This window comes from Elgaria multicarinata, chromosome 6 (genome assembly GCF_023053635.1).
Source record: "Elgaria multicarinata webbii isolate HBS135686 ecotype San Diego chromosome 6, rElgMul1.1.pri, whole genome shotgun sequence".
In the NCBI taxonomy this organism is placed as follows: domain Eukaryota; kingdom Metazoa; phylum Chordata; class Lepidosauria; order Squamata; family Anguidae; genus Elgaria; species Elgaria multicarinata.
The window spans coordinates 48,030,536-48,056,022 of NC_086176.1; the positions used below are offsets into that span (position 1 = coordinate 48,030,536).

The 25,487-nt window shown below is 45.8% G+C and overlaps 1 protein-coding gene across 1 annotated transcript; it reads left to right on the top strand.

Moving 5' to 3' along the window:
- Nucleotides 1-5,378: 5,378 nt before the first annotated feature.
- On the top strand, nucleotides 5,379-6,434 carry FOXB2 (forkhead box B2). The gene has a single exon (XM_063128566.1). The coding sequence runs from the start codon at nucleotides 5,379-5,381 to the stop codon at nucleotides 6,432-6,434; it is 1,056 nt and encodes a 351-aa protein (XP_062984636.1).
- The last annotated feature ends 19,053 nt before the right edge of the window (nucleotides 6,435-25,487 follow it).

Genomic DNA, 25,487 nt, shown 5'->3' on the forward strand with positions numbered 1-25,487 from the left:
CAATGTTAAGTTTTTTGACACTAAGACCTCATTTGACGAACCTGCATTCTCAGTGACTGAAGTTCATTCAGAGAGACAAAAGATCGTCCGTTAGGACCAGCAATTCTGTCGCAGTAGCCGTGACATTGGCCAGCCAGCCACCAATAAAGAAAAACTTATCCTGGGAGTTGGATGGTAACGGGGAGTGAAAACTGGGAGCAGGACTTTAGGATAACTACTAAAGGAGAGGTAGTTTAAAAGAACAAACCGCCGCTGAAACATTGCATGGGGAGCAGTCCCGTTCCCTGGCATCGCGCTAAGGGGGTGGGGGGGATACCGGTCCATTTCCTAGTCAGAGCAACAGAACAGGGAGAGGGTTACCAGGACCTGGGGGTGTCTTGCTTTCAAAAGGTCCCCGGACCTCCCCACACCCCGATTTTCTCTGGCACCTCCTTTGCAAAATCTACAAGCATTTCCCACTGGAATCTACAGGGTTTTAATCGAGGGGCAGGCGACCCTTCAGCTAGGGCTCCTGCCATGAGAGAAGAGCGACGTGGCAGCATCGCGGGGCAAAGGGCGTCCCTCTCTCGCCCCTGGCTTTGCCCGTGGGGGTTGGGGGGGGCAGCCGCGGATCTGTTTCCCTAACCGCTGCCTAAGCCCTTGTTGTTGTCACCCGAGCATCCTTCCTGGCTGAAAAGGACCGAGGGCACTGGGGGGCTGGGGGCTGGCAGAGGCGTCAGCCGGCTCGGGTGCAGCCAGGCCGGCACCAGTGCCTGCAATGTAAGCTGCGGGGGCAGCGCCCAGGGACTGCCGGCGGGGGTGGGGTGGGGGCTTTCCTTTGGCAACCCCTTCCCATGCAGACCTCTTGCAGGAGCTGCCAGGGTCGGTGACTGGGGTGGGAGGGGAAGAGAGAATGGCTCCCAGGGGGGCAATCAATCAGCTTGAGACGAGTGGTTTCTTTTTGGCTAAAGCTAAAAGGGGGGAGGGGTAAATATATAGAGAGATATAAATATATATAAAGGCGGGAGGAGGGAGGGGGATCGAGCGCTAATTGCCGCCACCCAGGGGCACAGCCTGGCTGCCAGCCCCCCTCAACAGCAGCCAATATTTGGATAAGGTGTAATTTGTACAGCCTCCCCCTCCCGCCCCCCACCCCGCACTGAAACATGAACCGCTCTCTGCCTGATGCCAATGAAATTAACAGGAAATGCTGGGCTGATGCGTAATTGCCTGGCAGGGCTCAAGCAGCAGGGCAGGCGGGCAGGCAGACCCCGGCAGGAGCTCTGGGAACTTTGATCGGAGCGCAGCCCCAGCCCCAGCCCCAAACTCAGGGGACGGGCAGCTCCCCACGTGGGGCTACTCGGAGTCAGCCTTGACTCATAAATGACCCCTGCATCTTACTCAGTGAGTAGCACCATCGGGTAGATGTAGCAAGCAGTGCAGGGAATCGTCCTCGATAAGGGTTCAGTTTGGGACAACTCTAAACCTTTTTGTCACAGTTATCATTTCACATTGACCAAACTGAAGAGTGACACTCAATAACCATCATTTTGAGAACCTACACCCCAGAGTCAAGTCCAACAAGTCCAGGGTATACAAAGAGCGGTTAGTACCTTTTTCGTCCGAAGAACAGGATAGAAATCATTTAAATAAATAAGAACATAAGAAGTGCAATGCTGGATCAGACCAGCGGCCAGTCAGCTGTCGACCCACAAGCACCAACCATGTTCCCCAGCAATTGGTGTATATAGGCTTACTGCCTCAGACATTGGAGGTAGCACATAGCCATCAGGACTAGGAGCCATTGATAGCCTTCTCCTCCAGGAATTTATCCAACCTCCTTTCAAAGCCATCCAAATTGGTGGCCATCACTACATCTTGTGGTAGTGAATGCCATAATTTAACTACGTGCTGTGTGTAGAAGTCCTTCCTTTTATTTGTCCTGAATCTCCCACCAGTTAGCTCCATGGGAGGACCGCGGGTTCTAGTATTAGGGAAGAGGGAGAAAACTGTCTCCCTCTCTCCATTCTTCACACCATGCATAATTTTGTACATCTCTATCAGCTCTTCCCTCTTTGTTGTTGTTTTCTTATCCCTTTTTTGCTTCGGAAAGTGGCAGCTGTCTGGCCTTGCACTTGGAAGTTGGTTGTGTGTTTTGCTCCCGGTCTCCCGTGTGTTTCCCCCTTCTGTATAGGAGTGGAAAAATCAGACCAGACTAAACGCCGTTGATGACAACTATTCAACACGGTGAAATGCGCGCGCCTGACCAACGTGTGAATGTGCGTTCGAGAGAGGGCTGATGGCAGCGACTCCAAGAAATCTTTTCCTCTCCTTTTCCCGCTGACCCAGGCAGAGCATGGCCGCCGCAGCCCCTTTTTCTCTCTGGCAGAGAGAGCGTTGCTCTCGGATCACCGAAAATGATCTCACTGAAAAGTTCTCTTTTACGCAAAGGTTGGCGAGACGTCTCCTGGCCCCGGTGCTGAATTATTCAACCTGATCGCTAGTTTTACTAATGTCATTGCTGAGCGCCTTTTTGGTGATTCTCTACGCTGGACGGCAGTCTCTGTCCAGATGGTTTATATACACCCCAGTCCTACACAGTTTTAGTGGGAAGTAAGTAAAAAATTGCCCTGGTTTCAATGTAACTTGCTTACAATTCCGTGTTCGCAATGGTAGGGACAGAGAAATGGCACTCCTAACCACAAAGGGAAAGTGTGCTGAAATTAATAGGATTTACTTCAAAGGAAAATGGGATATAACTTCAAAGTCAGGTACCACCAAAATCAGCGATAGCATTCTTTCAGCAGCAGCTGATGGTGGATCAACCCTAAAAACCGTTACTTTAAAAGTGAAGTCCAACTGAGAACAGCAATTCAGTGCAGAGCGTCTCTTCATCAATCTCCTATCCCGATCCACAGCTTTTTATGATCAGTGGGGCTTAAGTTAGAAACCAGGTGCAATCGGGATGCCAGTTTATATTCCTCCTCCTTTTACTCTGCCTTTGGCACTTCCATCAAGTCTTGGAAGCAAGTCTTGTTGAGTCCTGTGGAACTTACTTCCCAGTAAATGCTTTTGAAAAGGGAAAACTTGGTGGAGTATCAGCAAAACAAACAAACAAACAAAAGAAGAAGAAGAAGAAGAAGAAGAAGCAGCAGCAGCAGCAGAAGCAACAAAACTCTATACAGCGTGATGTCTACTCCTGTCTACCCAGAACCACGTCTCGCTGAAATAAGGAGCCATTCCTAAGTAGGATGGTATCTTTCATAACTGACTTCACTAACGCCGCAGTCCCAGACATACTTATCCGGGGCCCATTGAACACATTGGGGCTTACTTTGGAGCAAGCCTGCCTAGGATTGGGCTGTTTTATGTACCAACTTCATCACTGGTGCACCTGTTATAACATCACGCAAAAGGAATTCCAGCAACGGGTGCAATCTCTCTTTCTCTGTGTTATTTTTTTCCAACTGAGCCTAAGGCAGCCTTAGCCATTCCTAGACAGAAATCTTTCCAATTTGGGGGTCCTAATGCCCGTTCTATGAGGCTGGTGGCTCCTATTTCTTTGGGGCAGTGAATCCACTCTGGATTTCAGTCAGAACACTAAAGTGCTGGCCCTCTCCCCAACATGGATTCATCTCCTTGGCCAGCTCCTTCAGGGTTCTGACTGGTTCTGGGTGAAGCCCAGAGTGGATTCACCGTCCCACTGAAATAGGAGCCACCAACCTCTGCAGAGTTCCCCTGGAGGTCTGGTCTCTCTTCTAACAATAAATGCCAGGCATGAGCCATGCAAGAGAGGAGGAGGAGGAGGAGGAGGCATTCCTAGGTGGGGGTGCGAGGCGGTGGGGGGACCGATTCCCAGGGCAGAAGCGAAGGCGAGCTGCGCGTCGCTCAAGGGGCTGTGTGAGTGGTGGGCGCTGGGGAGGCGGAAAGGGAAGGGGGGCTCTCGGCTTGCCAGAGAGAGAGAGAAAGAGAGACGCGATTGAAAGGCTCCCTCCGGCTTCGGCTCGCCTCGCCGCGCGTGTCCCTGGCCCCACCTTGTCCGCCTAAGTAGTGGAGGGGGGCGGGTGGGGAAGAGGAAGGCGATCGGCGGCTCCGCGCGTCCCCAAGTCTCCGTCATGTGATGCTAAGGAAGCCGGAGCGAGGCGGGGGCTTCAGCACTCTGGCCAGGGACCCGCACAAAACTGAGCAGGCAAGCGCCGCGGAGCCGCAAAACCAGCCGCTGCTGCCGCCGCCGCCGCCGCTGCCGCCTCTCCAGCCCCAGTCCGCTGCTTCTTCCTGCGCGGCCGAGCGCTCGGTCACTGCGAGACTCCCGCGCTGCCTGGGGCGCCTTTCCCCGGACACGAGGAGGCGAGTCCAACCTCCCTGCCTCGTAGAGCCGTCAGCCAGGTCGATCTCCCCGCCGTCCTCCCCCCACCCCCGGACCACCCGAGCCCCCGTTGCCCTCGCCCAGCCAACTCTGCCAGGGCGGCAAAGACGCGGCGCGCTCTCCGGCAGGGGGCGGGGGGGACTTTCGCCGTCCCTGCCGGCCCGGGTCCGCGGGAAGAGCGCCGGTTTGGTCCGGGGGTTGGGGGCAGATGCGCCTCTTCGCAGGACTCCCGGAGCTCTGGCTGGAGTCGAGCCTGAGCTGCAGCCTGCCCGAGAGGGACGAGCGCGAAGCGCAGCGCACCAGGCCTGAAGTTTTTCTTACTCCTAACTTCAAATCCAGGCCAGGCTGGGAAACGGAGCAGTCGAGGAACGGTGCTGATTGCGTGACTATGGCTTAAAGCTCTTCCCGCTAGCAAGACCAGGGGGAGGGAGTGAAGGAAAGGAAAGTTATACATTCTTGTCTCACCGGTGGTATAGAGGGACTGTAAGAGACTGGGGGTGGGGGTCTTAGGAAGCTACCTTATACCGCGTCAGCCCATAGGTCCATCTCGCTCAGTGCTGTCGACACGGACTGGCAGCAGCGCTCTTTCCAACCTTACCTGAAGCTGCCGGGGATCGAACCTGGGACCTTCTGCGCACGCTACCCCTGAGCTAAGGTCTGAAGCGGTCTTGCTTGTCGGAATGTCCCTTTGGCAGGAACAGGCTTTGCTTCGGAGAGAACGCGTGTAGCAACGGAGCGCCAGTCCTAGAAAGTGGGTGTGAAGGCCCAAGCTAACCACGATCGGCATCCCAGATCAGCGGGGCAGGACAGACTGAGCAGGAGCCCGGGGGTTCCGGGGGGAATCGGTGTTCCTCCCCTGGGGAGGCTTTGGCTGAAAGCCCACCAAGTGCTGCTGAAATGCGTGGAAGTCTTCCGACGAGGCTCGGAGAACGTGTGGACGGCTCCGTCGCCCCCCGGGCGTGATGCAGGGACGCCCGTCGGGGAGACCCAGGAGGTGATCCGAGCGCGCGGCGGTGGCGGGTGGGCACGTGCCATGCCTCGCCCGGGCAAGAGCTCCTACAGCGACCAGAAGCCGCCGTACTCGTACATCTCGCTGACGGCCATGGCCATCCAGCACTCGGCCGAGAAGATGCTGCCGCTGAGCGACATCTACAAGTTCATCATGGAGCGCTTCCCCTACTACCGCGAGCACACGCAGCGCTGGCAGAACTCGCTGCGCCACAACCTCTCCTTCAACGACTGCTTCATCAAGATCCCGCGCCGGCCCGACCAGCCGGGCAAGGGCAGCTTCTGGGCGCTGCACCCGGACTGCGGCGACATGTTCGAGAACGGGAGCTTCCTCCGGCGCAGGAAGCGCTTCAAGGTGCCGCGGCCCGAGCCCCATGTGCCCGCGGCCGCCAAGGCCGGCGGGGGCGGCGGCATGCTGCACCCGCACCTGAGCCACTACTTCCACCCGCAGCACCCGCCGCCGCCGCCGCCGCCCCCGCTCCAGCCCCCGGTCGCGAGCAAGGGCCATCCGGACCCCACGGTGGCCGCTGCGGCTGCCGCCGCCGCCGCCGCCGCCGCCGCCGCCGTGGGACGCTTGCCGCAGTTCCCGCCCTACGGCCCGGCGCCCGGCTTCAAACACCCCTTCGCCATCGAGAACCTCATCGGGCGAGACTACAAGGGGGTCCTGCAGGGCGGCGGGCTGCCGCTGGCCTCGGTGATGCACCACCTGGGCTACCCGGTGGCCAGCCAGCAGATCAGCACCATGGTCAGCTCCGTGTGGCCCCACGTGGGCGTGATGGAGCCTGTCGGCGGCATGCCCCTGGCCGCCGGGGAGTACGGACCCTTCGGCGTGCCGGTCAAGGCCCTGTGCCACCCGCCGCCCGCACAGACGCTGCCCGCCATCCCCGTGCCCATCAAGCCCACCCCCGCCATGCCCCCAGCCGCCGCCATCCCTGCCCTGACGGTCAGCCAGGTGACGCAGCAGCAGCAGCTCTGCCCGGCGACCGCTTCGCCCAGCTCGTCTTCTTCCCTCCTGGAACAGACTCCACCGAACTCCTCCGAGGGCAAAAGCGCCTTACATCCTGCCTTGGTGCATTCCTAAAAGGGAGACGCAGAGAAAAGGACACTGAGACGGGCATCCCTTAGGAATCAGACTTATCAGTGCAAAGCATGGCCCTGGCCGGTGGGGAGTCTCTGGGGAGAACATTGTTTTGCTGTTGTTGTTATTGTTGTTATTATTTTATTATTATAATTTTATTGCTAATAATAATAATAATATCTTAATTCTTCTGAAGTCTGTATTTTAATTGTTGTACAATCAGAGTGTTGAGAGCCAAGTTCAGGTAAGAGTTTCTGTGTTATATATTTACCATAATAAACTCAAAAGTAATGATGTGGATTTTTCTAGATAGCTTGGGAGGTAGCTTAAGCTGACTTTGACTTGAATTGCTATACAAAACGACCCCAAATCTTCAGGATCCAATCCTAAAACTGCCACCCTTCACACACTTCCTTGGAAGTAAGTTCCACTGATGTCATTGGGGCAGCAGGACAATGAGGATGTAAAGTTTTCTAATGCCACTTAATTGGAAGTAAATTCCAGTTAATCAATACAATGCTTCGTAAGGAGAGAATAGAAGTGCCAAATTACTTTCCTACATGCTTGCATATTTGAGTCCTAGTGGAGGCTCAGGGAAAGTTATTTTCATGTTTTAGAATGGGGTGTTCTCGAAGAAAGTCCAGTTGGTATTTTTCAGAAAATTCATGCCCAAGAAAGCATTTTAGCTTGGCAGCCTATGAATGTAATTCAGAGCTATAAAAACAAAAACAAAAAAATTGGAACATTGCCATTGGTTTCACTGGGGATTGTCCTTATATCCCGTGAGATGTACCATGACATCTTGTCTTGGGATTCCTTTTGCTAGCTTATGAGTAGGCAAGCTTTTGAGTTACAAAGAACTCTTCATCAGCCAGCCTAACACTGCCTATATGAAACTACTAAGAATAGATCAAACATGTGTCAGGTGGCAAGTCAAGAAGATGGAGAAGAGATACTTTGAAAAGTTAGCCAGTATAGAACTAAGGATGAGCCAGGGCAGTGGGGGAAATATGGCTATAGGAGATTAAGACAGAGGGGATTCAATTTGAATTGGCTGCTTTTGTCTTGTTACAACTTTGTGAACTAAAATTTTGGAAACCTAATATGTGACTGGAATTTCCAGTCAAATAATATGATTGGAATTTCCCAGTAACTGCAGAAATTTTTAAAATGAAGTGTGCATTATGGATTCAGAGAATTACAAATGTTCTTTATATGGCTGTTTTGATATCCATCTCAGATTTATATTGAATCTCAGCCTCTCTGCAACTTTTTTCCTTAAAGGTTGGCCAAAGCTATTAGAGCTGACAATACTAAGTTACAAAGGATTAAAAAGTAAACTTAAAAGGGAAGCCCAAGGGCTATTTTATAGCCTATTTCAATGTGAAATTTTTGTCATACAAAAGTAAAGAGATTAATTATTGGAGTGAAACATTTCACATAGAGCCCTTTAGTGCAGTTTATGCATTTGATGTAATATTGTTGTGTAACAGTACAAGACCCGTCCTATTATTTCCCTCTTCTAAAAACATTTTTTAAAAATCCTCCTTCTTGTGGATAATGCTTATCACACCTTTATTGTCCATATTCCACTCAAGTTTGAAAACTAAATGCTGACGGAAGAGAAGCACTGAAAAGTTTCATTTAAAAACAGTAGTAAGGACTCTCTTACATGATAAGCACTTTACGCAGGAAAAAGAACTGTGAGAAGAGGGAATGATCAAGCAGAGATTTCTTGAGGTCAGTTTTTGAGCTTTGCTTTTGGTTGGATTCTGAGTTCCAGCTAGTTTGTGAATTACTGTTGTTGCAGCCTTACTGTACACCATTGCTTTCATTAAAAATGACTTGTTGGCTTCCTTGTTCTAACCCTGATGCTTAGGGTTTCTTTTCCGCTCTTAAAGAAATTGGTGTTTAGCATAATATAACTGTGCGCTTTAGAAATCTTCCATATTAAAGTTTGGGGTGTGTTCTCTTGAACTGAAGAATAACTGATCCACTAGTTAACAACTTTGGCCAAAGCACTGAGAATTAGGTCACAACAAAATCCTCTGTAGTCCTATTTCAAAATGCACTGGTTTGCATGGAAAAATCTCCACCCTCCTTCGTTGTCTTTCTTTTACACCCCAGTCTAAACATAGGCACCTGGAAGTCCCATTTATTTCAAGAATACTGACTATTAAGTTAATGTGATTGATATGAGGGTGCTAGCCAGCTAGTTCTCCTAATAGTTCTTGTTTGTCTTAGTCTCAAATATGTGTCATATCTAGGCAAATGCAAGTGTGTGTGTGTGTGTGTGTTTGTGTGTGTGTCAAAAGAGTCCCTTTTAAAGGGATAAAGTAAGTCTGCTCTTTCTTTCTGAATGTATAGGTGGAATGGTGTGTGTGTACAATGCCTAACCTTTGATTTTACTGAAGTAAAACAGTGTGTTTCCTACATTGTAGGAATTGTCTCTAAAAATTCCAGGTATAGGCCTGATCAGAACCATTTGCTCTTCATTTTAGCTTTCATTAATTCCTAACTAGAAAGTCAGGCTAAAGCCTCAAGCTCTGGTTCTACACGAAAGTAAGTTCCATTGCATTAGATGGCATGTACTTCTGAATAAAAGTGTTCCGGACAGGATGGGAGTGATGACATCCAAATCTGATGCTGGATAGCTAGTGGCTTTGTCTCATCTGTTTACAGGCTGCAGTTTAAGGCTATGACCATAACCCCTTACTCATTGGAATGGGCCTTGCTTATGAATAAATGTGTCTGGGAGTAGGGTTGGGTGTAATATTTGAGTTCCAAATACTGTTACAGGGAACAAGTGCCATTAATCGGGTCTGCAAATCTTGGCATTCCATTATAATTATTCATTTATGGAAATATGCCATTAATCTTAATGGCTCTTAATTTTCATCTCTGAAATAGATATGTTTAGGGTTATAGCATCCAAAGGGCAAACCCATTCTGCTTTCCATAGCCTCCTCTGCTAATATATTTGCTTTCTTGACTGTCCAATCACTTTTGAGTTAGCAGGAATCTCATGTCGTCATGCAGTTTTCAATGCAACAATTATACCCAAATTTCAAATGGGCAAATACATTTTAAAAATCTTGAAAGCTCAGCAGAAGCATATATTATATTTCCCATTGGATTTTGTCTACAGATGAGACCAATGAAGTTTAATATTGTGATGATAAGATGATGTGTTAGTTGCATCTAAATTCATTCACACTCTTTTTAAAACTGGAAATGCTCAGCCACATTCAATAGCTGATTTTAAGGTCAATTCAAATATAATTTGATGTAAATCTAGCTCTTCTTATACAGTATGTCATGGATTTGCATCATGTGTCAGGAATAAATGGGAGTTGATTTTGAATCTTTCCTCAAAAAATGACTGGCTTTTATTATTTGTTTTCTACATTGCTAATTTCAGTTAGTTTGTCTTGTAACAGAAGAAATTAGGACATCTTGAATATGATCTGATTTCAGAGCTTTACATAAGGTTTAAATAAATTCATTGACTTCTAAACTACTCTATCTAAACAAAGTGTGTGTGTGTGTGTGTGTGTGTGTGTGTGTGTGTGTGTGTGTGTGTGTGCTGTATATCATACCCTTTATCTGAAGAGTAAGGAGACTGAAGAAGTAGAAATCAGGAAAAGGATGAGAAGTTCTTGGAAACTTGATAATTATTTTAAAAAATTAAAAAATTGTGAGGTACTTAGATTTACAATCTAAAGAAAGACACAAAAGTAGTTGAAAGAATGTTATCTATGTATATGCATAATATAACCCATTGACTTTAGGCAATGGACCATGTTGCCTTCCCAGTGACAGGCTGAATAGATTTCCTGAATACAACTCTCTTGATATTAGCAGTAGTGACTCTGGATATTTTCTGGCTTTGTTTTCAAGTGGACCAGAAACAGGTTGTGCTCTGATGATAGGTGCAGGTAAATCACAGCAGCTCTTAGGTTTGGAGATACTTAGCATAGAGCTGCTGAGCAGACTTTTTCTCATCACTATTTATAAGAGGAAGACCCTGCTTCTTGTTATTACTGTTGGAGTTTGACTCTTTTTGACTGAAAGGAGACCTCGACGAAGGACCGCATTCATATTGGGTTATCCGAGCAATGGAAGGAAAAGTTATTTTCCGTGCAGAAAAATGTTGAATAAAATGGGTTCGTTCCCAGCTTAAATAGATTTAACTATAATCCCTTCTTGCCATCTGTAACGGAGTGAAAGAGAAGAAGCAAGAGATAAAGAAGTTTGGTGAAACCTTCTTCCAAAAACAAAGGGAATGTTTGGGCAATTCTGGCGGGTGGCGGGGACAGTTTCGTTAGTGAGCTTTAGGAGCAATGAAGAAATAGGAAGAAACGTGCTACACCTCTGATCAAGAGTCCCATGATCTCCGATGTGGCTCATAACTAAGGCTGGCAGTGGGTCCACATTGCAAATGCCTTGAAAAGTAACTTTCGACGGAACTTGCAGCTCAACCTGCCTAGCATTGCAGTACGAAGCTTGCTGTCACGGGGTGGGGGTGAGGTGGGGTGGGGGGGGGATGGCTAATCTTTTCTTTTCATCCTAACTTCACAATCTAGCGCCCAGTCCTTTCCAGAGTCACTGGCCCGGATCTGTTAAAGTTTGTCATGAAGAAGGTTCGAAATACCTTGCCAATTTACTTGAGAGTAAGGCAGATTAAAGTCGTGGGTCTTTCCATAGGATCGGGCTGTACATCCAACAGAAACCAACGCAACACTATAATCAGAGTCTTCTCGTCTTCAATAGGACTTCCTTCCAATTAACGTGGCACGATATAGAAAATCCAGTCTTTCCTTTCCTTACATAACCCACTTCTATAAAGGCATTAACCCAAACAGCTTCTTTTAAAAGAACTACCTTTTTTAAAATCTCCACCTTAAGTGAATCAGGGAAATGGGGGCGATGACCAAAGCACCCCGGGAGGTTCAAGTCGCAATTTCAAAATCATATCTTCCGACACTGGGGCCATCCTTCCTCAGCTAGACCTAGGGTTTATCCCAGGATCATCCCGGGTTCGTCCCAGCCTGAGCGCTGGATGCCCTGTGTGGCACTTAGATGAACAGGTTTGACCCCAGGGCAATCCTGGAATAAACCTTAGGTCTAGCTAAGGCCTAGATGTGATGTGGAAAGAACCTGCGTTCTTCTGACATAATTTCAATGCATCCTAAAACTCTCCATTCGAAAAGGACCGGCAAATGGAAGGTGGTGGGAAGGGAATAACCTTAAACTGCCTGGGGCTGCCATGGATTGGAAAATTCATGCGTCAAAAAGGGAGGAAATAATATCGCCAATGCTACCAATCGAACTTGACTTCGGGCATCTTCCAGGGTGAAAATTTCCGTTCAGAGAGACAAAAAGATCGTCCGTTAGGAACGGCAATTCTGTCGCAGTAGCCGTGACATTGGCCAGACAGCCACAAATAAAGAAAAACTTATCCTGGGAGTTGGATGGTAACGGGGAGTGAAAACTGGGAGCAGGACTTTAGGATAACTACGAAAGGAGAGGTAGTTTAAAAGAACAAACCAACGCTGAAACATTGCACGGGGAGCAGTCCCGTTCCCTGGCATCGCGCTAAGGGGGTGGGGGGATACCGGTCCATTAACTAGTCAGAGCAACAGAACAGGGAGAGGGTTACCAGGACCTGGGGGTGTCTTTGCTTTCAAAAGGTCCCCGGACCTCCCCACACCCCGATTTTCTCTGGCACCTCCTTTGCAAAATCTACAAGCATTTCCCACTGGAATCTACAGGGGCAGGCAACCCTTCAGCTAGGGCTCCTGCCATGAGAGAAGAGCGACGTGGCAGCATCGCGGGGCAAAGGGCGCCCCTCACTCGCCCCTGGCTTTGCCCGTGGGGGTTGGGGGGCAGCCGCGGATCTGTTTCCCTAACCGCTGCCTAAGCCCTTGTTGTTGTCACCCGAGCATCCTTCCTGGCTGAAAAGGACCGAGGGCACTGGGGGGCTGGGGGCTGGCAGAGGCGTCAGCCGGCTCGGGTGCAGCCAGGCCGGCACCAGTGCCTGCAATGTAAGCTGCGGGGGCAGCGCCCAGGGACTGCCGGCGGGGGTGGGGTGGGGTGGGGGCTTTCCTTTGGCAACCCCTTCCCATGCAGACCTCTTGCAGGAGCTGCCAGGGTCGGTGACTGGGGTGGGAGGGGAAGAGAGAATGGCTCCCAGGGGGGCAATCAATCAGCTTGAGACGAGTGGTTTCTTTTTGGCTAAAGCTAAAAGGGGGGAGGGGTAAATATATAGAGAGATATAAATATATATAGAGGAGGGGAGGAGGGAGGGGGATCGAGCGCTAATTGCTGCCACCCAGGGGCACAGCCTGGCTGCCAGCCCCCCTCAACAGCAGCCAATATTTGGATAAGGTGTAATTTGTACAGCCTCCCCCTCCCGCCCCCCCACCCCGCACTGAAACATGAACCGCTCTCTGCCTGATGCCAATGAAATTAACAGGAGATGCTGGGCTGATGCGTAATTGCCTGGCAGGGCTCAAGCAGCAGGGCAGGAGGGCAGGCAGACCCCGGCAGGAGCTCTGGGAACTTTGCTCCGAGCCCAGCCCCAGCCCCAAATTCAGGGGACGGGACGGGGCGAGACACCCACAGCAACCCGTATGTGTGTGTTCTTTTCAAAAGTGCTTGGGAATGGGTTTTGCGTGTTTTGATTCGCTCACGGTGTTCCGAGTATTTCCCCCTTCTCCATTTGTATAGGAGTGATCAAAGCAGGCTCAAAACGTTTCGTTTCATTTCATCTCTTACATTTCCATACCGCCCAATAGGCAAAGCTCTCTGGGCGGTTTACAAAGATGTCCACAATTCAACACCGCCAAGTGGTCGCGGGCGAATGAGCGGGCGAGAGCGGGTTGATGACCCACTGCTGACTGCAGCTCCAAAAAAAAACCCCAAACCTTTTCCTCCCAGCTCCCCAATGACTCAGAAAAAGCACGGGTGCCGGAGCCCCCTTTTAACTCAGGCCCCATAGAGACAGATCCCGACTCCGGAGCGGAATTGGACCCCGCCACGCCCGGCTTTCCCCTCAAGCTCGGTTATGGGATAGGAAGAGACCCGAGCTTGCGTGAACCGCCGGGCGGGCGCGTGGGCGTCGACTCTCCCGGGCCGCCACCAAGCTGAACTCTGCCAAGCCACGAGCCCGGCAGCGGCCGCCGCCTCTTTCTGCGCCGACCACTGCGGGGCCCCCGCGCTGCCTGAGGCGCCTTTCCCCGGACGCGAGGAAACGAAGATCCCTCCCTCCCAAGGAGCCGGCAGCCAGGTCGTTCTCGCCGCCGTCCCCCCGCGCAGACCCGCCCGGGCGGCAAAGGCCCCGCGCTCTTCCCGCCAGGATCGTCAGATCCGCACCAGGCCTGAAGACGGGTAGCGGAACTTCCCCCTAACGGCGCGGTCTTATACAGATCTACTCGGAAGTAAGCCGCATGGAGTTTAACGAGGCTTACTCCCAGATAAGTAAGTGTGTGTGTGTGTGGGCACAGAATGGGATCGGCGAATCCAGAGACCTTAAATTAGAGAGTAACATTTCAGACAGGATGTAGAAGTGCCTCCCCACCACCACCCACCACCTCGTTTTCTTCCCTCCACCAAGTTTCCTGCAAGCAAAGAAGTAACGGGGAGGGAAAAGGTCCTATAGTCGGCTTGCTTCTGGGCTAGTTCTTTGCTTGCAAGGTTTTTGGTCTTGGTTTTAATGTAAAGTGGTCTACTCTCACTATTTTTCTTTTGTTTCTTTTTTTTTTATAAATGTCATTGCTATGAGTTAAATTTCTTCACAACTGCAAATTATTCGGTGAGGTCAAGAGTGGGAGCTGAAGAAGAAGAAGCCTTTCCAGCCATCTGTGTAAAACTAATGGTTTCTCTTTCTGTTCTACCATTGGTATGAATCTTAAGCATGCTTGCAACTATCTTACTAGGAAAATTGTATTCTTGTGCCCCTGAAGAAGGTTTCACTGCAGCGCATTGGGCATTTTACTATTTTATTACATTTCTTATTTTTCTGGTACCATTCTGAGCCTGGCCATCCTCCCTCCCTCTCTTTTTCTTGTGCTGGGTGCTGCCCACCCCTCCCTTTTTGTTTTGTTTTCTGCCTTACTGCAGCCAGATGCAGGGTGCCTTTTGCCTTACTGCAGCCAGGCCCAGGAAGTAGGGACTGGGCAATCAGTAGCCTACTGTGGCCAGTTTGTGATGCAATTTTCAGATTACATCACTCACACTTGGTCAGATTTAGACTCTATAATTGTAACAGTCAGTGTCACCTAGTGCTCTGTTTCGTCTCATGCTATGGCTGATTTTCAGATTGTGAAGGCTAAAAACATGGACAGACCACTTGAGGGCTTGAAACTAGAAATGCTAGCAAAGATCTCCTAGCTCAGCCTTGGAAAGAAACTTTGAGGTCACTTTGAGGACAGAAATTGACTTAGGCAGGATCTACGCTACTGCTTTAAAATGGTTTATAATAGTAGTGACAACTGTTGGGGCCCAGAACACACTCCATATACAGTTTTCAAATTGTTTTCAAAGTGTCATATCGTGCTTGGTGTAGATCTGGCCTAGTTGCCACAGCAGATGACTTGTGCTGGAGACAAACAGGCTCAGTGCAACCCTGTTCATGCTCCTGAATTTCTCAGCAGCTTTCAATAGCATCAATCACGGTATTTTTCAGGGTTACCTTGGTGGGATTAGTCTTGGAGGTATGGTGGTTCTGTTCCTTTATGGAGGGTTGTTCCAGAAGGTGTTTCTACTGTTCCATCTCATGGCTGTTGGCCTATGGCACAGATGGGCAACCCCTGATCCACTGGCCACATGCAAACCTCAGAGGCTTGGCTGCTGAGAGCGCAATTTACATGGGGAAGAAGCTGCGAGAGTCATCCTTGCACACAATCTTTCCCATTTAAAGTATGTGCTTCTCCCTGCCCAGCTGATTAGTAATGGGAGAGAGGTTCAAAATGATCTCAGTGTGCAGGAAGGGGAGGTTTGAACCTCCCCATCTCTGCCTGCTGAGGTTTGGGGGGGGGAGTGTGCACATGTGTCTGTGAGTGTGTGTATGAAAGAAAGTATTACTGTGATGCTACATGCGTATGAGTGTGCATTTGTGAAGGGGAGGGAGAGGGGGAAGGATATGCTTGGGTGTGTGTTCACCTTCACGCATGTGTTCACCTATGTGTGAAAGTGTAGTTGTGCATGGACTTGTATGCCCCCTGACCTGCTGCTGCATGCGACCCTCAGGAGCAAAAGGGCTGATTTATGGGTGCCTTGGGATTCCATGTTGTTCCCTGTGCTTTTCAACATTGAAATGAAACTGCTGGGGGAGGTGATCCTGAGTATCAATGATAACCGACAAGTTAATGGTATGTTAGTGTTACTCACCTATACTTTTTGTTTCCCTTAAATAATCCCAGAGAGGTGTGAAAGCTATGTTTCGAGGCATCTTTGAGATGGATTAGGGTGAAACTTAATCCAGACACAAAGGAGATGCTGATGATTGGGAAATCTGTTAATCCTTTATGTGCTTTAATGCTTTATGTGTGTATGTTCTGTGTTTTAGAATTTTAGATTTTGTATACTCATTTTCATCTTAATTTTAGAATTTCTGTGAACCGCCCAGAGAGCCCTGGCTATGGGGGCGGTATATAAGTGTAATAATAAATAAATAATCCAGATAGAGGTATGCAGTCTGCTTTGAATAAGCTTGCACTGTACTGGAAAAATTGCCCACAGTTTTGGGCTTCCTTTTGAACTGGCGTTATCTATGATTTGGTATGGATGTAGTTGAGCTGATACTAGTGACTGTAGCTACTGCAGCTCTAGTCCAATCCCACCTACTCTTAGCTTTCCTGCTGCCATGTTAAGGTACAACCCAAGTACTGACAAGTTTGGTTCCTGTGCTGTTTCAAAAGATGAAAATGGAAACATCGGTCACAGACGCTGGGAAAATCCACATGAATTGCAATGCACAGGTGTGTACCCTAGTGTAACTAAGCTTTATGATTTTGCTCCAGATTAATCATTTGTGTCATAGTCCTTGGTATAAATAATTTGAGTACATACAATTAAATTAATTCCCTGATGCTGCAATCTTTACTTATGCTAATCTCACATTGCATCCTAGGTTAGTCAGCTAGCTATGAATGTTGATTACCATTGTTTACCTTTCCTTTCATGTTGGTACTTCAAATTGGTACTAATGGATAAGAAGTGTTTAACAAAATACCAAATGTGAGAAGTAAAATGCATGTGTGTTGTTCTTCATGAGAAATTGGAATTGAGAATATTTGCTCATTTAAAGAATTCTGGATCCATCTTTAGTTTCATATAAAAGGCTACAAATATATTTCAGACATCTTTCCCCAACCTGGTGTCCTCCAGATATGCACAAAGGAGGTGGGATTTTAAACATTCATTAAACTGGAAATCATAATAGTAGTAAGTTATAGTAATACAGATATGGCCTGTAGTTCTGGAGCCATTCCAATATTATGATTTCATTTGATTTTCAAATTGAACTTATTTAATATTTTCATTTCCTATTCTTTTGCATATGAGTATAGATGTTCTAAATTACTGATCTATGTCCCCATGTACACTTTCACTTCTGTGGAGAGCTTCAGTCCGGGCAGACTAGGAGCCCATACCACTTTTCTTTCTCCTCTCATCAATGAGTACAAGACTTGCTGAGGGCAGGAGAGGTCATTCCCAGCTCCTCCCTACTTTTAGGCAGAATGACATGTAAATTAGATGTTTAGGAGGTGTATTTCCTTTCCTCATGGACAATGAAACAAGAGAAGGAATTGGGAGATAAAATGAAACATCTGAGATTTGTGCAGCTCAATAGCCCAACATTTATATTATTCCCACAATCTCTTTCTATATGGTTATATTTGATGAGAAAGATATTCTGGCTGATCATTACCTTCATTTGAGAAACCTCCACAGGACTGATGTAGAAACTATGCTTTCAGTGTTCCAATTTCTGAATGTGTGTGTGAGTGTTACCTGAAGTTAACACCTTATTTATTTCACACAGTGCCCATCCTTTTCACATGCATATCTTCAGGATAGCAACAATACATCTGTAGATTATTATTTTTTTAAGAGAGGTGTCAGGTCTATATAAAAGTCATATCCTATGCCCTGAATGCTCTTTCCTCCAAACATGTAGATTTTGCACAGGCTTTTGGTTGTTCAATGATAAGGGAAAGGCTCTTTGCACATACTCATATTACTACTTCATCTGTTTCAGAGCTTACACCTGGAGATGAAGCAGTTTCCATGTTTAAGCCCTTTCCTAGATTCCTAGATTTAGGGCAGCCTTTCCCAACGTGGTTCACTCCAGATGTTTTGGGCTTCAGTTCCCATCAGACCTAGACAGGAATGCTGGGACTTCTAGTCCAAAACATCTGAAGGGTACAAGACTGGGAAAGGCTGATTTAAGGCAACAAGCTAGAGATTATCGTTTTCACTATGTTCACATTAAAAAGTGCATGGTATCTCTCTTTACCAAGAAGTCAAAAAGGAGGTTACATCAATTTGGAGGAATATCCTGATATAGTGATTTGGTTTTAGTGAAGTCAAGTACTCAATTCCTAATACTATAATTCTTGCAGGGGTGTACTATAATAATTACAGAATTTTTAGTTCGTTCCCACCCTCCACCCCCCTATAGAGCAAACATCAATTTCTTCCCCACCATTTGGTAAAACATGTCTACGTTTTTTTCAGGTTTGGAATCTGTGAGTATGAAAGCAGCCTTGCAGAGGTTTCTGTAGGAGTTTGCTCCAGCCCCTCCTCATGGGGTCTGTAGAGTTTTCAAGAAGTGCACTGCCTGCAAAATGTTTAGGGCCCTAATGGAAATAAAAGACCTGGTGGGACCACCCAGATCTTTGAATGCTGTAAAGGACTTTCAAGAGCCTATTGCTAGAATAAAGTTGTTCCTCTTTAAAGTTTCTCAGAAAGCCATCCATAAGTGCTTATCGTACATCATCAATTGACAAAGACCTTTTACTCTACTCTTCCAAAATACCTCAATGCAATTGCCATGAGCTGAAATAGTTCCAGATCTCTCTTTAACCAGTTCTGAGCAGAAAAATGAAATCTACCTGTGAGAATAAGTTTACAAAATAAGTGTTCGGTCACAGTATTAAATCCATTTTAAGACATCTTTTTCACCATTAGATAAGTTCTTTGAAATGGAACAAATACCTTATTTACAAACACAAAATTTCCAGTTATTGGATACAAATTATACAATCACAGTCTATGATAATGAGCTTGGCAAAAACAATGCTGAAGGTCATAAATTGAACTGATCCCCAAATCTCATATTCTAAACTTTCTCCAAGGTTATCATATACCTAAAACCAAATATACCCATACTTCATCACATTTTTTCAATAACAAATTAAGCCATTGCAGACAGAAATATAGGTTAATTAAGACATCAAGGAACATAAATTAAGCCATTGCAGAGAGAAACACTTGAGTACAATATTTTAGGACTAAAATCCTTGCAATATTATATCACTATTTACCCCATAACTCCCAGAACAACATCCGGAACAGAATGGATGGCCTGGAACAGCCACTTCCGAATGACTGAAATCAACCAAACTCACCAGTCACACGTAACTTCATGGCAGGGATGCAATAAGCACCAAAACTACCATGAAAACCATGTTCTGATACCTGATCCAGGCCATAGTTCATTTTGTGCAAAACAGGCTGGAACGACAGTTTCCAAGTGAGCCAACTCAACTATACTCACCACTGATACATTAATAGGTGGGTCAGATATAATAAGCACCAAAACTTCCATTGAAACTGTGTTCCATTACCCGTTCCAAGCCATAGTCCGTATTCTGCAAAACGAGCCAGAACGGCAGCTTCCAAGTGAGGTAAGTCAACCAAACTCACCAGTCACACATTACTAGATGGGAAAGATATAATAACCTCTGAAACTTCCATGAAAGCCAAGATCCGATACCCGTTTTGGGCCATAGTTCATATTCCCAAAATAAGCTGGAAAAGAAAATTATGGGTGAGCAAAATGAGGCGCAACCTATTGTTGGGGAATTGCCCAGAATGGCAACTTCTCTGTGCATGAAGGCAATCAAATAAACCATGTTCATTGTACTAAATGGAACATTTAATAAACTTCTCAAAATTCAGAGCGTTTATTTTGCAGTCTCTGGAATTAAATGGGTATACAACTAGTGTACATAGCTTTGGAATAAACTTGGACGTTATGGTGAAGGACATCTGGCTCATTCCCACCAATATACACAACTGTTAATGTGTGAGTGGTGAGTTTGGTTGATTTCAGTCATTCGGAAGTGGCTGTTCCGGACCATCCATTCTGTTCCGGATGTTGTTCTGGGAGTTATGGGGTAAATAGAGATAAGATATTGCAAAGATTTTAGTCCTAAAATATTGTTCTCAAGTGTTTTTAAAGCATGCCACGTTTTTTTGCGTGGTTTTTTTTTTTTATGTTAAGTACTCATTCCGGCTTTTACATGCTTCCTGAACCACCCAGGTAGCTTCAGCTATTAGGGGATATAGAAATGTAATAAATAAATAACAAATTATATTGCTGTAGCCCAGGGGTGTGGAACCTCTTTCAGCTCCAGTGACAAATTCTATTTCGGAAAAGCTGTCAAGGGCTGCGTTCCAGTGGTGGGTGGGCCGAAAAGAAAAGGGGGTGGGACCACCCCACCATCCCAAATACCAGCCCATTGTAATTGAAAGCTTTTATGCCAGTAACAAAGCTTTAGGAGAGGCATTTCAACTTTTTAGAATGGGAAAAAACCTGCACAAAACCCAGGAAATGTTCAGTGGTTGGAGGAAAGCAGGTGGGGCCAGGAGAATGGATGTGGCCTTCTGGAGAACCCCAGAGGGCCAGATTGGATGTGGCCCCTGAGGCCTGGATGTGGCCCCAGGACCTGAGGTTCTGTACCCCTGCAGTAGCCCAATCCACAATCTGATTAAGTGATGATGATAATTTAGGTTGAAACAAACTGGTATTCTATTGAATTAAACTAGTCACAAAATAGGCTCAAGAGCCAGATATTTGTATTGTCCAAATGGCTTGTGGTTCCAACTGCTAGATGATAAATATCATTAATTAAATTTATAAAACTGTAAGTTACAGCACCAGCATTGTTTAGAAGAATTTACAGAGCTTCCCATATTGGAAATCACTTGACTGAAAGTACTGTGAAAGACACATATTGATGAACTATTAAGATACTGCATAATATGGATATAAGTGTTCACCACTGAAGGTTTTATCTTCATATCCCTTGTGCAGGACATGTTTGTGGAAGGCAGTTTCTAGAAGCCAATCTGAATTATCAACTAGTCAAATAGATTTTATTTTGACCCATTAGAGATTCATTCACAATTTGAATGCTGATAGGAGGAGCAACCCTAAATGGTGCCAGGAGAGAGCAAGAACGAGGATTGAATGTCTCTTCCACAGCCTCTCCAACCGGTGTTGAACAGGGCAGAATAGGTATGTGAGGAGAGGAAAATCTTGTTTCCACCCAGTGGACTGTGGTTCTGTTGAATTAGCAGCTCCAGGCTAGATTGGTCTGGATCAGGCCCTCTCACTAAAACAGAGAGACTTTGGATCCTATGGATCCAAAGCTGGCTCTAATCACTTCCAAAACACCCCATTTCAGGATCTTACTGTTGTTACTGCTAGTGGAAGAACTACCCACAGAGCTTTCACCAGGCGCAGCATGGTGGAGCCCCTTCCCTCCTCTCTCCTGGCAGAGGGGCACTTCCGTCAGATGCTATTCCCCTTCAGCATTGGAGATTCAGGACTGCACTGTTTGTGCATCAAATGACAACTGAAAATGGATTTTGCTTCTCCTTTGCAATGACAATATAAATGAGACTACCAGCCATGTGAAACTATTAAGCTGGTGCCAGTAAAGTGTTTATGGTGATACTTATACTATACAATTGTTCACACAAGAAGTGTTATAAGCATTGTTGTGAAATATGCCTTCTCTAAATGAAATCAAGCTTTTGAAGTGTTTAGGAACTTGTGACTTAATCATAATTGAGTTTATGTTTGGACAAATATTCCCTTTCAAGCCACTATAGAAAAATAGATAATAAATACAGGAAAGATCTTTCATCCCAACCACGTATTGATATATTTTGGTTGCCAAAATAAACCACAGTAACTCTTTATATGTGACACCAGCTAAATTTGTATTTAAAAGCCATTCTGTTAGCATACAGAATAATATTCTATGATTATAGACAAGACTTAACATATTTATTTGCAGCACAAAAGCCCACAAAGAGTATATAAAGAAAGAACTTCATTCTCCCTACCATATTCCAGTACCTTTCTGTAGCCTCTTGCTTGCACCTGGGCCTTGGCTTTTTTGTGCTTTAAGGAGGGTTATTTTGGCTTGGAGTGGGGAAGACTTTCATGACTTCAAACATGGACATTAATCAAGTTTTTATCTTCTTACATAATCCTGCCTTTGATGTCACCAGATTGAAGCCTCTCAGAACAGAAAGAGAAAGCTGTGAAAAGAAGCTCAGTTAATTTATACATTTAAGTGCTGCTGTTTTAATACACTTGTGTGGCATTTTCATTGTTTTCTGCTTTGCATCCTAAAGGAAAGCTTACACCCAGCAATTATGAATGGCCTCTCTGAACAAATGATTGAAATTCACAAATAGTGCAGTATAGTTAAACAATGTCAGAGTTGGAGGTGTGAGGTCAGACATATCCCCAATGGCGTTATTAAACTGTAGGATATTCTTTTCCTTTGACCTAGAGTGTGTATATTTGTCTTACATTAGCTTTATAGTAAAAACTAATCAGGCAAGCTACATGACCAAAATAGTGAATACAGTGTGCTGTTTAGCATTTGTCTTCCATATTTTCCCCTATCTGAAGTCTCTAAACCTCTCTTTCACTTGATGTGTGTGTGTGTGTGTGTGTGTGTGTGTAGAAAGTTGTATATATGAGCATTCTGCATTAGGAAAATATTTACAGGAGATATTTCCATTAATTCACCTCTTTAAGAGATGTTGCTATCCAAGAGGGACCAACACAATACAAAGCTTTTGTATTGAGCCAGACTGGAATATTTTCATGTACTGATAAATTATTATTATTATTAATAATAATAATAATAATAATAATAATTTATTTGTTACCGCCCTCTGGATCGTGATGTGAAAGTTCTGTTTGAACATATCTGAGATAACTAAAACATAAAAACAAATTATTAAGTGGAATAAATTATGGGATGAACTATTTTCAAAGCTACAAAAATGCATAATTATTAAAGTGGCATGGCTGAAAGTTGTTCAAGTAAAGCTGTTGAGGCAAACTTATGGAGAAGTTATGATTAAAGATAAGTGTTCTGTATTTTCATTAAGGAAACCTATATAGCACCCTTCTTCATTTGTGGACAAATTATAGGGCATCTTTATGTTGTAATGTCTTCCTTTTTTATGGTTTAATACGGTTAGGATGCAATCCTATACATGTTTAGACAGAAAAAAGCCCTACAGGTACTGACTGGCTGAGGAATGCTAGGAGTTGTAGGATTTCCCCATACTCTTGAGAAGTGTAATAGAGTTTGTGGCTTTGCCTGTTACCATTTTAAGTAGTATTGTAGTGTTGTTATTTGCTATTGAATTTTATTGTTTTTAATACTGTAAATTACCCTGGAATCTGTGACGATAGGTGGTGTACAGACCTTTAAAAGAAAAAGAAAAGAAAAGAATAAGGCAATAAATTCAAAGCATTCTGAACAGTTGACTTGGGCCATTATTATTTTTTATCCCAGCAATAAACCCACCAATGTTAGGTGTTATTAAAGGTGAAATCCTGTGCATGTTTAGACAGAAAAAAACCCTACAACTCCCAGCATTTCCTGGTGCATTTCACAAATGCATTAAACTACAATTACAAAACACAACAATAATGGAATAAAACAGCATCCAACCCAACAGACCCACTTACATCATGCCAAAGGCCTACTTGAATAAAAAGGGACAAGAGAGAGGAAGTGAACCTAATCTCCTTTGGCAGGGAGTTCCACAGCCCAGGAGTGTCACTACAAGCTTGATTCAAAAGCAGTGATTTCAAAAGATGGGCCTTTCCTAAAGATCTTAAGACCAGGGCAGGCTTGTATGGAAGAAGGTGGTCTTTCAGGTAACCTGCTCCCAAGGCATACAGGTAGGAATGCATTTTAAACTGCATAAAGCAGCAATATGGGTAGAGAGACAAGGCATGCCAAGGGCAGTGCTGGAGACAACTCCCCCATCATGTGGCTTAACACCCAAAAGCTTTTCAATAAATACAGAGTCAGTTAATAAGCACACGGCTGGTAGTATTAAAACTAGTTTGCAACTGGCATGCAATGCAACAAAACATCTGCTCAATGATACCACTGAAGGGACAATGGTATCCCCATGCACTATCACACTCATCCACGTCCCCTATTGAGAAAAAAGCAGAATATCAAGATCATGACACATGGAAAACCAAGAACAGTGGATTAAATTAGCATGTAAAATACATTTGCGGAAATCATATGTTCCATTGGATAATAGCATAGCTAGGTTTTAAAGTGGGATTAGACAAAGGAAGGATAGTCACATTAGTATATATGAATTTCTTCTGATTACCAGAATCAGTCAAGGTCAGGCATTCAACACACTTCATAATAATAGTGTCATACCTTCATATATTTCTCTTATGTAACATGAGTACCACCATGTTTGTTTTCATACAGACCTGACAGAGAATAATATCTTAATGGCTGGCAACAGCAAGACCTGAAGAAGAAGAAATGGGCAACAGAGAACAAGGGGCAGACAGGAGCAAAATAAGGCAGCTGGAGGCTCTCAGCCTGTGGACCTGCCTAAGGTGAATCTAAGCATAAGCCTTACATGAAGACTTAAACTTGGCCCGTTATGGAGATATGTGTGTATGTGTGTGTGTGTGTGTGTGTCGGACTACAAATTCCAGCATCCCTCAGGCAGTGTTCTGGGATTTGTAATCTGACATATCTGGAAGGCACCAGCTTGGGGAGGGCTGACATAGTCTGTAGATAGAATGTGCCTTAGGGATAACGATAAGTTGCCACTTCTGCAGGTTGAATCGTTGTGGCCATCTTGGAGTTTTCATTCTTTGTTGCTGGCAAGCACGATTTAGTTACAAGATAGGGAATACTTGGCTCAGCAATACTACAAATGAGAAGGATCTTGGAAGTGTTGTACATCACAAGCTGAATACGAGCCAACAGTGTTATGTGGCTGCAAAAAAAGCAAATGCTATTTTAGGCTGCATTAATAGAAGTATAGCTTCCAAATCATGTGAGGTACTCAGTCCTCTCTATTCAGCCCTGGTTAGGCCTCATCTTGAGTATTGCATTCAGTTCTGGGCACCACACTTCAAGAAGGATGCAGACAAGCTGGAGCATGTTCAGAGGAGGGCAACCAGGATGATCAGGGGTCTGGAAACAAAGCCCTATGAAGAGAGACTGAAAGAACTGGGCATGTTTAGCCTGGAGAAGAGAAGATTGAGGGGAGAGATGATAACACTCTTCAAATACTTGAAAGGTCACACAGAGGAGGGCACGGTCTCTTCTCGATCATCCCAGAGTGCAGGACACGGAATAATGGGCTCAAGTTACACGAAGCCAGATTCTGACTGGACTCAGAAAAACATCAGGGAAAACTTCATCACTGTTAGAGCAGTACGACAATGGAAACAGTTACCTAGGGAGGTTGTGGGCTCTCCCACACTAGAGGCATTCAAGAGGCAGCTGGATAACCATCTGTCAGGGATGCTTTAGGGTGGATTCCTGCATTGAGCAGGGGGTTGGACTCGACGGCCTTGTAGGCCCCTTCCAACTCTACTATTCTATGATTCTATTCTGCCATTTTGTGTCCCCTCACAAGCACCTTGGCTCAAAAGGCTACATTTTGTGTGGGAACTGGGAAGAAGAGCTAGTACAAATTTAGCAAATGCAGTTGAAAGTGTCCTGC

Coding starts and splice junctions, on each gene's coding strand:
- FOXB2 (XM_063128566.1), top strand. CDS start 5,379: ATGCCTCGCCCGGGCAAGAGCTCCTACAGCGACCAGAAGCCGCCGTAC.